General features: G+C 46.9%; 2 protein-coding genes across 6 annotated transcripts in view; both read right to left on the bottom strand.

Moving 5' to 3' along the window:
- The window catches only part of LOC118155490 (soluble scavenger receptor cysteine-rich domain-containing protein SSC5D-like), a 6998-nt gene extending 3363 nt beyond the window's left edge, over positions 1–3635 (bottom strand). Inside the window, exons 1-3 of the mRNA XM_035308790.1 lie at positions 3502–3635; positions 1870–1900; positions 454–779 (exon numbers count right to left, since the gene is read on the bottom strand). Coding sequence (XP_035164681.1) covers positions 454–779; positions 1870–1900; positions 3502–3601 — 457 coding nt within the window. The 5' untranslated portion in view covers positions 3602–3635. The remainder of the gene's footprint in view (positions 1–453; positions 780–1869; positions 1901–3501) is intronic.
- Positions 3636–7915: 4280 nt separating this feature from the next.
- LOC118155491 (sulfotransferase 2B1-like) overlaps positions 7916–11112 on the bottom strand; it is a 4056-nt gene continuing 859 nt past the window's right edge. For 3 of the 5 annotated variants that reach the window (XM_035308792.1, XM_035308795.1, XM_035308794.1), the window contains 3 exons: positions 9988–10082; positions 9720–9900; positions 7916–9472 (listed from right to left, as the gene is read on the bottom strand). In XM_035308792.1, the coding sequence (XP_035164683.1) occupies positions 9357–9472; positions 9720–9900; positions 9988–10082 (392 nt within the window). In that variant the 3' untranslated portion in view covers positions 7916–9356. Of the gene's footprint in view, positions 9473–9719; positions 9901–9987; positions 10083–10427; positions 10555–10927 lie in introns of all 5 variants that reach the window. The other 2 variants (XM_035308791.1, XM_035308793.1) reach the window with 2 other exon arrangements.

Raw genomic sequence — 11112 nt, 5'->3', positions numbered from 1 at the left:
GAAAGAAAGAAAGAAAGAAAGAAAGAAAGAAAGAACGAAGGAAGGAACGAAGGAAGGAAGAAAGAAAAGGAAAAAAAAAAAAAAAAAAGGAAAAGTTTTAGAGAAGTGTTTGTGCCCTTGATCACCTGGAGAAAGCAGAATCTCTACTCATCCCTAACACCTATCAACAGCTCCCTTCCTACCTACCTTCTGGCTTAGGAAGAAAGGTTGATGGAAGAAAAAAAAAAAAAAAAACTGCATGGAAGGTGTTAGGAGAGGGAGCAGACTGTCTGTGTTTAATCCCAGCTCTGTTGGAATTGTGATGCAGCTTCTCTGGGTCAAGGTGGATAGGAAGATGGAGCTCAACAAAGTCATTCTGCATGCCTAACCTCCTAGTTGGACGAGTCAGAAATTGCACCATAGCTTACAAGAGGGGGACAACATCGCACAAAGTAGAAGACATCTGGAATTTACCTGAGCACTCCACGCTGGCATCTTCCACATGGTTGCAGGTGTTCTCTCCCCAAGGTTTTGCCTTGCATTCAGTGAGGGACCCTTCCGTCCCTTTGCAGTTCATGTCACTCAGCCAGATCTGGCCCTTCCCTTCTCCGTATTTTGACTCATGGGGGGCTGACAGCGCCGTTCCACAGCCCAGATGTCTGCACACCACCCTGGCCTCTCGTAAATCCCAGCCATCATCACACACAGTCCCCCAGGTATCCTTGTGAAGCACCTCGACTCTCCCAGAGCAGCTGTTTGGGCCATCCACCAGACGGATCTCGAGTTGGGTTGTGTCTACACTTTCAGGGAAGAACGAACACCCCAGGGTGAAGATAGGGAATGAGAAAGGGGGCTGTTCCTCCCCAGGGCTGTCCCCGTCCTTATTGCCAGACCAGGAGGAACAAAAGCCTGGTGTATCCTAGCGTCCAAGATCTTTGGTGTCTGGGAACCTGGTTTTGAGTTGGGAATGGCCAAATGCTGCAGGTGCCTTTGTGACCAAAAGTCCGTTTTGAGAAACAAATTGCAGAGTTCATTTTCAACCATAATGGGAGAAGTGTAGCCATCCCAAAACTACCCCATCATTCTTTTTCTGTCTGAGTTTGCCCATGGTTAAGGCCAATGTCTCCCAACAGACACTGCTACTGAGTTGGGGAAGATGCTAAAACTTATCCAAATTAGTATTTAGCTAAATAAAAAAAGTTTAACCTCCTCTTCCTCACTGCCTTCATCCTGAAAGACCCCTGCCCACAACCACGCAGGCGCAACTGGAAGGAGCTAAGGGCAGGGAGTATGGAAATGAGTACTTGGAAGAGGTCTGCTTTTTCAGGGAAAATAATGAATATATATTAGAGCTCATGTACTTTGTAACAGTGTTCATGTATAAAATTGTGAGATACGACCAGGCAGGTGAGCACTTTTTGAGGGAAGCTATTCCCAGTGCACCCAGTGCTCCGCAATAAAGTAGACCTGCTTTACAACCCTATGGTTGTGGAGTCCATGCGTCACTACAAGGCACTGGGATAGAGAATTGAGAAGTTTTCACCCTTCCCCAGGGAAACTTTCAGGACTGGAAAGGATTGTCTCAGTTACTCAGTCTTGGTCCAGTTATTAAACTCACAAGGCCACACAATCTGTCTCAATCAGCCCCAGTCCTCTAATCACAATACCTGCCACCCTTATATCAAGAACTGAATATCTCTAGACACCATCACTCCTCTGCATGGATCTGGGGGACTCCAGTGGGAATAATTCAGTGACTGGAAAGTACCAGGGTCTAAAATCTGAAACACCTCCATATTGGCTCATATAGGTCAAGGGGACACCAGGCATTCATATGATTGAGACCAGGCTCCAGTATTTATGACTCATGCTACACTCTACTACAAATACTGACCTGCCAGCAGGACTCCTGTGAGGGAAGCTGAAATAGAAGAAATACAGCATGTTAGTCTGAATCAGCTCTGCAAAGTGTAGAGATTCAGGACAGCAAAACACCAGGCAGGAGGCAAGACCCTGTGAGCTCTGCTAAAGCCTGTTGTTGTTCTCAGCCTCCCAAACCCTGCTGTCAATGGGTTTTGCCCATCTTAGTGCATGTGACATTTGTAATAAGGAGTTCAGATAAGGAGAGAAAATATGGAGATAAATATATACATTTGTGTGTGTGTACTGGGAAAAAAATATAATGTGAAAATATCATAAGAGGTCAGTTGAGACTCATCTTGTCCATCAGTGATCTGAAATTCTTTGTGCAGATTGATTAAATTACCTAGGCTCCTGCAATAGTCAGCAGAAAGATCTGAGTTGTGGCTGAAGCACAAACAGCCCATCCTAAGACTGGTGTCCAGAGCAGAGGGTCGAACTGCAGCTGGATGTGCTTGTCTCTCCCTAGAGGCTCTGGATGTGACACACAGATCTTAGCAACAGCTGGGCAAGAGGTGGACATCTGGATGAAACTGCTGAAAATCTGTTAAGCTGCAAGTGCCACAGCATTTTTTCCTTTTCTCTCTGGACCAGACACAATGAAGAGGCATTACTCTTTCTGAACTTCAGGTAGACACTGGATGAAACTAACTCCAGGGCTACTGCCAGGCCTGTAGACATTCATGGTAGGAATGAAATGCAATGGGGACACTTATGGACCAAACAATAGGGCTGTGCAAAAAAAAAAAAAAAAGCGTCTTCAAGGTGGAAATCTGTGAAGAGTGGTATTGCTGCCCAGAGGCTTCCTCTGGGGATTAATTAGAGGCTGAGGCAAAGTTGGGAAGGGAAAGCTTGCCAGGATCTATTTGTCCTGGCAATTCAGGAGAAGACTTTGTACTCACTGTAGAAGGTCAGAAGCAAATAAGAGCTCAACACAAACAACAGTTTATGCTCCTACATGTAACAGTCTGGCAAGGTCCCAACAACTTCAGGCAAGGACAGAACTACTGACACCAGAAGTGGCACTAGCACTATTGCCCAGGTTGGTGTTTTTACCACTCTCTTTCTTTCTAGCTACTTTAAAAACTCATAATTACCTCCTTCTCTCTGTAAATTCCAGTTATGTCCAGATAGCTTTTCGTCTGAAGTGCCTACCCACGTATTGCAGCCCCTGCCCATTGCCACCTGGTCTGGTCCCGTCCCTGACACATGGAAACCCACAAAGCCTGGGGACCCACAAGGGAGAAATAATGGCAGAGATCCCCACTTTGTGCAGTGTTGTCTTATCTCATAAGGGTTGGGATTCAGTTCCTGAATGAGACACTTCTTAAGGTGTCTAGGTATTGGTGTTAGATAGGACATCATCCACCTGTGGCTGCCCGAGATGCCAGAGGGGATCCAAGCCACCAATCGCAGCCCTGGTAGTCTAGAGAGGGATCCAGCTCACTGCAAAGTAGACACCACCAATTGAATTTCACTTCCCTGCAATGTCACATCTGTTTTGTGCTATGGACTATGGAAGAAGCAATGATGGAAGGGAAGGACTGTTGGTAAAGTTATGCCAAGCCAAAAGTGAAGAGAAATGAATCCCACCTCACTTACCCCAGAGGCATGCCAGGAGGACAAACCTCATGTTGATAGCAGGGAGAAACGTGTGCTCTGTGTCTCCACGGGAGAGGAGGGCAGGGAAGAGGCAGGACATGCACCCAAGGGACAGGGTATTTGAGAAGTCCCCATGGCCCTGGCTCCTCCCCTCCATCCCAAAACCTCCCTCTGTGCCCCATGGCAGGTGTTCAGCAAAGTGCGAGAAGCCAAGGGGCTCTGCTGGGAAGTGACCCTTGTGCTGTAAGTGTCACGTAAGCCGTAAGCCATAGGATTGTGAAACTGGGCTGTTTCAGGAATTTGCTGAGCAAAAAAAGTCCTCTCAGTTCGGATCTTTCTGGACCATTGATGGCAAGGATGGGGGCACCTGGTGTTTTGCAACTCATCTGCCAGGACTGGCTTCAGGCAGGAATAGGGTACTAATGGAAATATAGGGAAAATATATGGGAAACTATATAGGGAAATATATGGGAAAACTAATTTGATCCCTTGGCACTAATTCAGCAAGGGAGTCTGAAAAAAATAAAATAAAAAATCCCAGTGTTGAAAGCAATGGCTTTATCCTAAGTGATTTTTTCCCTTTTTTGTTTGTTCCAAGAGGAAGGAAAACTTTGTGAAATATTGTTCTGATATTTGTCTGTGTTCACAGTTTAGTTATTTTTTTTGTCAGTGTGATTGCTTCTCCTAGTCTTGATAATGCCAGATAAAGAAGCAGCAGCATGGTCTGTCACTGGCCTTGAAAGCCAAGCTCCCAAGTCCCCTGTGAGGCTGGATCACCCAGACAGTCACATGCCCAAGCACAGAAATGATGCTGCAGGGGTATTACGCTGCTGCTGTCATGGGTGGGATCTACCTCTTGCCAACTTCATGCACTCAGATATCTTGCATGCTCAGCAGAGCTCATCAAGCACTCCTAGGAGGTGATTGCATTCATTTTTTGGACTCAGACACCAGTACTGGAGATGTCTAAGCAGGGAAATGCCACCAGCCTGGCTGAGGAGGTAGATATCCCAAAAGGAGAGTGATATAATGCTAGGACAATCACACTGCACCCTCCACTGCTGTACAAGAGGGGCTCAGAAAATACTCTTTGCATTTAGACTAGCAACGTGTGTGTGGTTGACCAGCATGACCATTGCTCAGCATCATCCCTAGGAAGCCCAGAGATGGGTGCAGAATAGCTCCGCTGAACACATAGAAAATATTACTGCTGAAAACACATAGGGATGTCTTTCACCCCAGTGAAAAAGCTTGGTGAAAAAGCTGCAGATTTTGTGCATCTTTGATGTATTCCTCTGCTTAGACTGTGCAACCCAGGGTACTATTTGCAACACCCCTCTGGATTCCCCAAGCCAAGGAAGAGAGTGAAGCTGAGATAACCTCTGAAGATGACAGACAAGGAGATAAAACCTCTGGCAGATATGGAGTGTAGGAGTAGGTGACAACTCTCAAGGAATGCAAATGAACGTGGAGCTAGCAAATCCTTTCATTGCAACAGCATGCCCAGAGGATGAAAGGTGAAGGTAATAGGCCAGAAAAGCAGGCCTGAATTAGTACAAATATGAAGCTACCTCAGTCATGGCTCTCTCAGTTGCAGACATGCATCAGTACAAATTTTATTCAGATTTTATTATTAAATTTAATATCAAATCTGTGTGTGGTGAAGGAGAGCATTGCATCCAATTCAGAGCAGCTGAGCTTTGTATCCTAGTGTCTGAAGACTGTTCACATCCATCTACTTAGTTTTGGGGTTTGTTCATCAAGCAGACTTTTTACCCTCTCCACCTTTGCCCTGTTTTCTATGTTCTGATAGCTGTTGCTGCCTCACTCATGGTCTGTCTCAAGGAGGCCAGCATCTGGCCAACACCTTTATCAAAGGCTGATGCCTACACCCGGACACTGATGTGTGGCAGAGACCCCAGAGCCCATGGGAAGATAAGAAGGTCACACACATTGCTCATAAATGAGAACCCCTGTTATAGATATCTCAGATGAGGTTTGCTTTTTTTTCACAACACCCATATGCTATTGATCTGAAGCCTGCTGCGCTTTCCTGATCCTTAGGTTCTGTCTGTGTTGGCCAGTAATTTCTGGTTTGTATTTGTGCAGTTGATTGCTCACTTGATAGCTAAACTCAACAAACCTATGTTCACTGAGAACTCTTAGCATGTTATCTACTAGGTGACTACAAATAGAAGTATTGGCTTTCTGCACCATGTTTTTCCAGGAACTGAACTTAGACTGAATCCTCCAAAATATACTGGGGTTGCTTCCCTCCCTCCTTCCCTCCCTCCTTCCCTCCCTCCCTCTTTGTCTTCCTCCCTTTCTTCTGTCCCATCCTGATCATAGTTTTTCTCTCTCATTTCTCCATTTTTTTATTCATTCATTCCTAAATATACACACCAGGTCAAACCAGCCAGCTACCTGGAATCTCCCCCATCTCACAAGCGTTGTGGACGATGATCATTGCCTTTTCACAAAAATATTAAAAGGTGATTTTGATTTTTGAAAGGATTGGGATTTCAAATTAAGATTAACATATCTGTCTTTCCTAGGTGTACACTCAGTATTTCAGCTTGACTTCCATCTTTATTTTTACTTTTAATTATTTTAACCCTGTCAAAATAATAAACATTTTAGTAAGAATGGAAGAAAGTGGAAAAAAATTAAGCACTTCAGCATGGTGTGTATACACTTTCACTGGCTTCTCTTCCCCTCTGCATTGCTGATAAACTCTCTCTACTCTTTCCCTTGCTGCAAATGTGGTTACGCAATGGATTCTTGTTACCTGCTATAACCTTTGGTTTATTTATTTCATTTTGCACTGTTGACTTTATAATTATGACCCAATAAGCCATTCTGTCACATTCTCTCCTTAGTAATTTGGTATGACTTTGTCCTTTTGGTTGATTTTTCACCAAACATTATATCATTATCACTCCTACCAGCCCCCCATATTAATTGTTCAGCATGATGCCAGATGGCCAGTTTGGGTCAGCTGTCCTGGGTCTGTCCCCTCCCAGCTCCTGCTTCACCCCCAGCCTAGCCCTGCATTTCTAACTCTTCTTGTTTATTCCCCATGTGAGGTTAGTTAGCCTGAGTTACACCCCTGATGAAGATTCCTTACTGGCTAGAGAGGCTGGAATTCCTCTGTGCGGCTCTTCAGGTAAAAGATGTAGCTGGACCCCTCTCTACAACTTTCCAAAGATCTTGGGAGTGTGGAGAGGTCCCTGCTGACTGGAAGCTAGGCAATGTTACACCCATCCATAACAAGGGCATGAGAGAAGACCCAGGAAACTACAGACCTGTTACTTTGACATCAGTCCTGGAAAAGTTGTGCAGAAGATTGTCCTGGGGGATATTGAATGAGTCAACAAGAGTCATCAAGGGAAAGTCCTGCTCTAGTAAATTGATCTCCTTCTATGACAAGGCCACCTGCTTGTCAAAAAATAAAAATAAAAATAAAACCAACCAAAAAAAAAAAATGGGATGCATTAAATGCAGCATAGCCAGCTGGTAAAAGGAGGTGATGCTCCCACAGGAGAGGCTGTGGACACTTGGGTTGTCTAGTTGGGAGACAAGAAGGCCAAGGGACAACCTCATTGCTTTCTGCAGCTTCCTGAGGAAGGGATGCACAGAGTGAGGTGTCAGCCTCTTCTCCCTGGAAGCTGATGGTAGGATTAATGGGAATGGCACAAAGCTGCAGCAGGGAGGGTTCAGAGTAGATATTAGGAAAAAATTCTTTGCCATGAGGGTGGTCAATACTGGAATAGGCTTTCTAGAGGAGTGGTCGATGCCTCATGACTGTCAGTGTTCACAAGTGCTGTGGTATAATCCAGCTGGCAGCTCAGCACCAAAAAACTGCTTGCTCACTCTCTACCAGGAGAGTCTTTTACCAGGACAGGTAAAAGTGCAAGTTTTCTCACCTCACATGTTGAGAAAAACAGTTGAATAGATAGAACAAAAGCTTTGCATGCAAGCAAAGCAAGAGAAGGAATTAATTTACTCCTACCCATCCGGGCAGGTGTTTGGACACTTACAGAAAGCAGGGCTCACCGTGTGTAACTTACCTGGGAAGACAAACACCATCACTACAAGTGTCGCCTTCTCCTCCTTCTTTACCCCAGCTTTTACTGCTGAACATGGTATGGGACATCCCTTTGGCCATTTGGGGTCAGCTGTCCTGGTTCTGTCTCCTCTCAGCTCCTTGTGCACCCCCAGCCTCCTCGCTGGCAGGGCAGCAAGAGAAGCCAAAATGTCCTTGACTCTGTGCATGCGCTGCCGTGCAACTAAAACACTGGTGTGTTATCACCGCTATTTTCATCAAAAATCCAAAACCCAGTATCATACAAGTCTCTACGTAAATAAATTATCTCTATGTCAGCCAAAAACATGGCAAGAGGTGTTTGGATAATGCTGTTAATAGCATGCTTTATCACTTAGTTTACTGTGAAGTGCCTCAGCAGTTTGACTTGATCATCTTGATCATCAGTGCTCATGCTACCTTTCAATAATATCATCACTTTCTCAGACGTGCCAGGATCAAGCTTCAGTATCATTGTCATTCCGTGTCATTGTCATTCTTAGACTAAGAACTCAGCCATTTGTCCTTTTGTCATCAGACCTACTGTGTTGGATGTTTTTTACCGTGCTTCACCAGGAGACGCTCGTTGCCTTTTTTAGGCGTCAGGATAGATGTGCTGTGTTTTTCAGATCAAAATATTTGAGATAAAGGGATCTTTTGACACCCGCCAGAGTTATTTTATACAGGAAGAAGATTAGATGTGTTGGGTGTACTGGGGAGTGACAGGAAAGCGTGTGCACAGGGAGGCAGAGCTGACTGGAAGAGTGCTAGATCTCTGAGAGGCAAAAGCTGTTTGCTACAACTCTGCAACACTCATCTGGGACAGGCTCTGGTGCAAGCAAAGCTGTGCTCTGGTTTTCCCTGGGGAAAACAAGCAGGACAGTCTAGCTGAGAGGGTTGGGCAGGATTAGTGTGCATGTTTTTAAGGCAGAGGGAACAAGCGAGAACTGAAACAAGTGTAAAAAGAGATATCTCATTTGGGACCTGACATCTGTGCCCCGTTGCAAGGTAGGATTAATAACTGCAGCTGGTTGATCTGAGGTGAGATGTAAGGGTATAAAAACGTGAAGGATGCTCTCCGTGTGTCTGAGGAGCTGCATGCTAAGACAAGTGAAGTGCACGCTCTTTGCATTCTCCCTCTGGAGGCTATAAAAGCTCCTAGCACTTTCCCTGAGCATAGATTTCAGTTCCTACCTGTTAGTGAGGGCCCTGCATTTAGGAATGAGTTAGGGTGAGAAAGGGTAACCATGAACTGAACTTTTTAGCTAGAACAGCTCTATTTGCTCTATTTTCTTTGGGGTCTTCTCCTGCTGGAAAAGGAGTTTGAGTAACTGAACCTGGAAGTAAGTGAACACAGTGCGTTCAGTGAGAAGTCCCAGGGAAACATCTCAGCTGGCTACAGCTTCAGAAGATGCTCACCTGGTCTGTGCCCTGTGGATGGGACACGTTTCATGTGTGTTCTCAGGGGTGTGCTACCCTCTTTTAGCAGCAGAAGAGTAATGTGTTGGAGGGCAGGGAGATGAGTCCTACCCTGGAGGGTGCCCGGAGCTTATCTCCAGGCCAAAAAGGGTTGAGGGATGGAACAGACAAGATATGTACAGCTCGGGAGGTTCAATCCCCAAGCAGAAAGGGTGCAAATTAACTGCTTGCACACTGAGGTTTAGAGGTGTTTGTATCCCTGGGTCCAAGGCAGTGGCAGAAAAACAGAACCCCCTGGTGTCAATAGATGGTTTATACCCAGTGCTCAGCTGGCTTCAGTTAGGTCTGGAGCCTAATGTCTGTCCCAAGGAAAGGCCATGTTCAGGCCCTGCATCCTCTCCTGATAGATCCTGTCGAAGGTCTCACTCTGTGCCACCGTGAAATGGTTCTTCCAGTCCCCACAGATGCCTGAGGAAGGAATGTTTCGGTCTCAGAGCACACCCCAGTGCACAGCCCCCCTTACTGCTCAGGTGTAGCTCCTGGGTCCAGTTACCACCCTGAGGGGCGCCTCCAAAATGAGATACCTTCCCCATGGACCCCATTCTACACTTGCAATTGCAGGTGCTGCTGCCCTCCAGACACCCTCTCTCTGGCTGTCCCCTTGGGGACACCAAAGCCCCACTGCTTCACCCACCATGCCCCCCACCCCACTCACCCTTCCTCAGGAACTGGCCCTTCGTCTGGTCCATGATGTCCGCGGGGAGCAGGACGGAGCTGCACATGGGGTTCTCCCTCATGGCTGAGAAGGAGGCATTTCGAACTACCGAGGAGACAGCATCGTCATCTAAATCCTGTCCCAGGAACTGGCAGATGCGTCTCATGCTGCCTTGCAGGTCCTGGGGGAACAGATGAAGCCTGTTAGCACTCAGGGGCCTGTGACACATCAGCACGTTTGGAGCTGGTGGGTCTGCCAAGGTCTCTACCTGTTTCAGCTCTTCATAGGTGATGAAGAAGAAATTGTCCTGGTCCTTCATCTCCATCCAGCCTTGGACGTGTTCAAACCAGGAGCCATGGGGCACTGATAAGAGACAAAAGGCAGCAGGGGCATGGGTCAGGTCCTGCCAGGGTTTTATGGGGTTTGCTGACCACGACGTCTTGAAGACATCTGAACGCTGTAGAAGAAGGCAGGGAAGTGGAATTTCCATCTGCTCCTGAGCCCAGCAGGGCTTTGCAGGCCTGTGTGTATCTCTCCAGAAGTATTTTATTTTATTTGTTTTTTTTCTTCCTGAGCCATTCACCCTTCTGCTGGGGGAAGCTTGGCTTCACAGCCATCATCAATGGACCATAGGAAAAGAGCCCTGAGTCAAAGGTGATGAGAGACCCCCCCCACAAATGCTCTGAGCAAGCCACAAACCACACTCACGCTCTCCATTGAGAAAGTCCCTCAGGAACTGCTCAAAGGACATGGGGTCCTCATAGCTGTTGCACATCTTGGAGAAGTAGTAGTAGGAGACAACAACATCTCGAGGATCCCGCAGGGTGTAAATAACCTGGGGTAGAGTGCATATAGGATTGAGACACTCATGCCAAGGTAAGGCAAATTGTTGGCACTGTCACTGGCTCTGTAAATTGAGGGGACTGGCACAGAAGGATCAATGCTGTGCTAGACCCCATCACGCAGATCTTGGGCAGGGATTCATGAACACACAGGTTCCATACAGCCATTGGAGCTTCCCCAGAGTATCCAAGGAAGCGCGATGTGAGATGGGGGCTGCATATTTCCATCTGGGGGGTGTGTAGGACTCCCACCCTAGGTCAACACCAAAGTCCGCACTCCCCAAGTCCCAAGATTTCCCAGATCATGTGCAGTGGCCCTCTCAGCCTCCCAGTCCCCTTCCAGCTCTGTGTGGGTGCCTGTCCCACCTTGGCAGTGGAACAGGAGAAGGACTTGGGGAAGATGTGCCTGGGGAGGTGGCAAGTCAGCAGACGAGGTGAGGGGTAGCTGAGGGCTGCCTCCAGGCCCAGACGGGTGGAGAACCAAGGCATACGGTCAGAATTGAGGATGGTTTGGCTCCAGCTGGGGTGGCCACGGCTGCGAATGAGGCTCA

This window comes from Oxyura jamaicensis, chromosome 31, assembly GCF_011077185.1.
Source record: "Oxyura jamaicensis isolate SHBP4307 breed ruddy duck chromosome 31, BPBGC_Ojam_1.0, whole genome shotgun sequence".
Lineage (NCBI taxonomy): Eukaryota > Metazoa > Chordata > Aves > Anseriformes > Anatidae > Oxyura > Oxyura jamaicensis.
The sequence above is the reverse complement of the archived record's forward strand: the minus strand, read 5'-3'. Positions and strand labels throughout refer to the sequence as shown.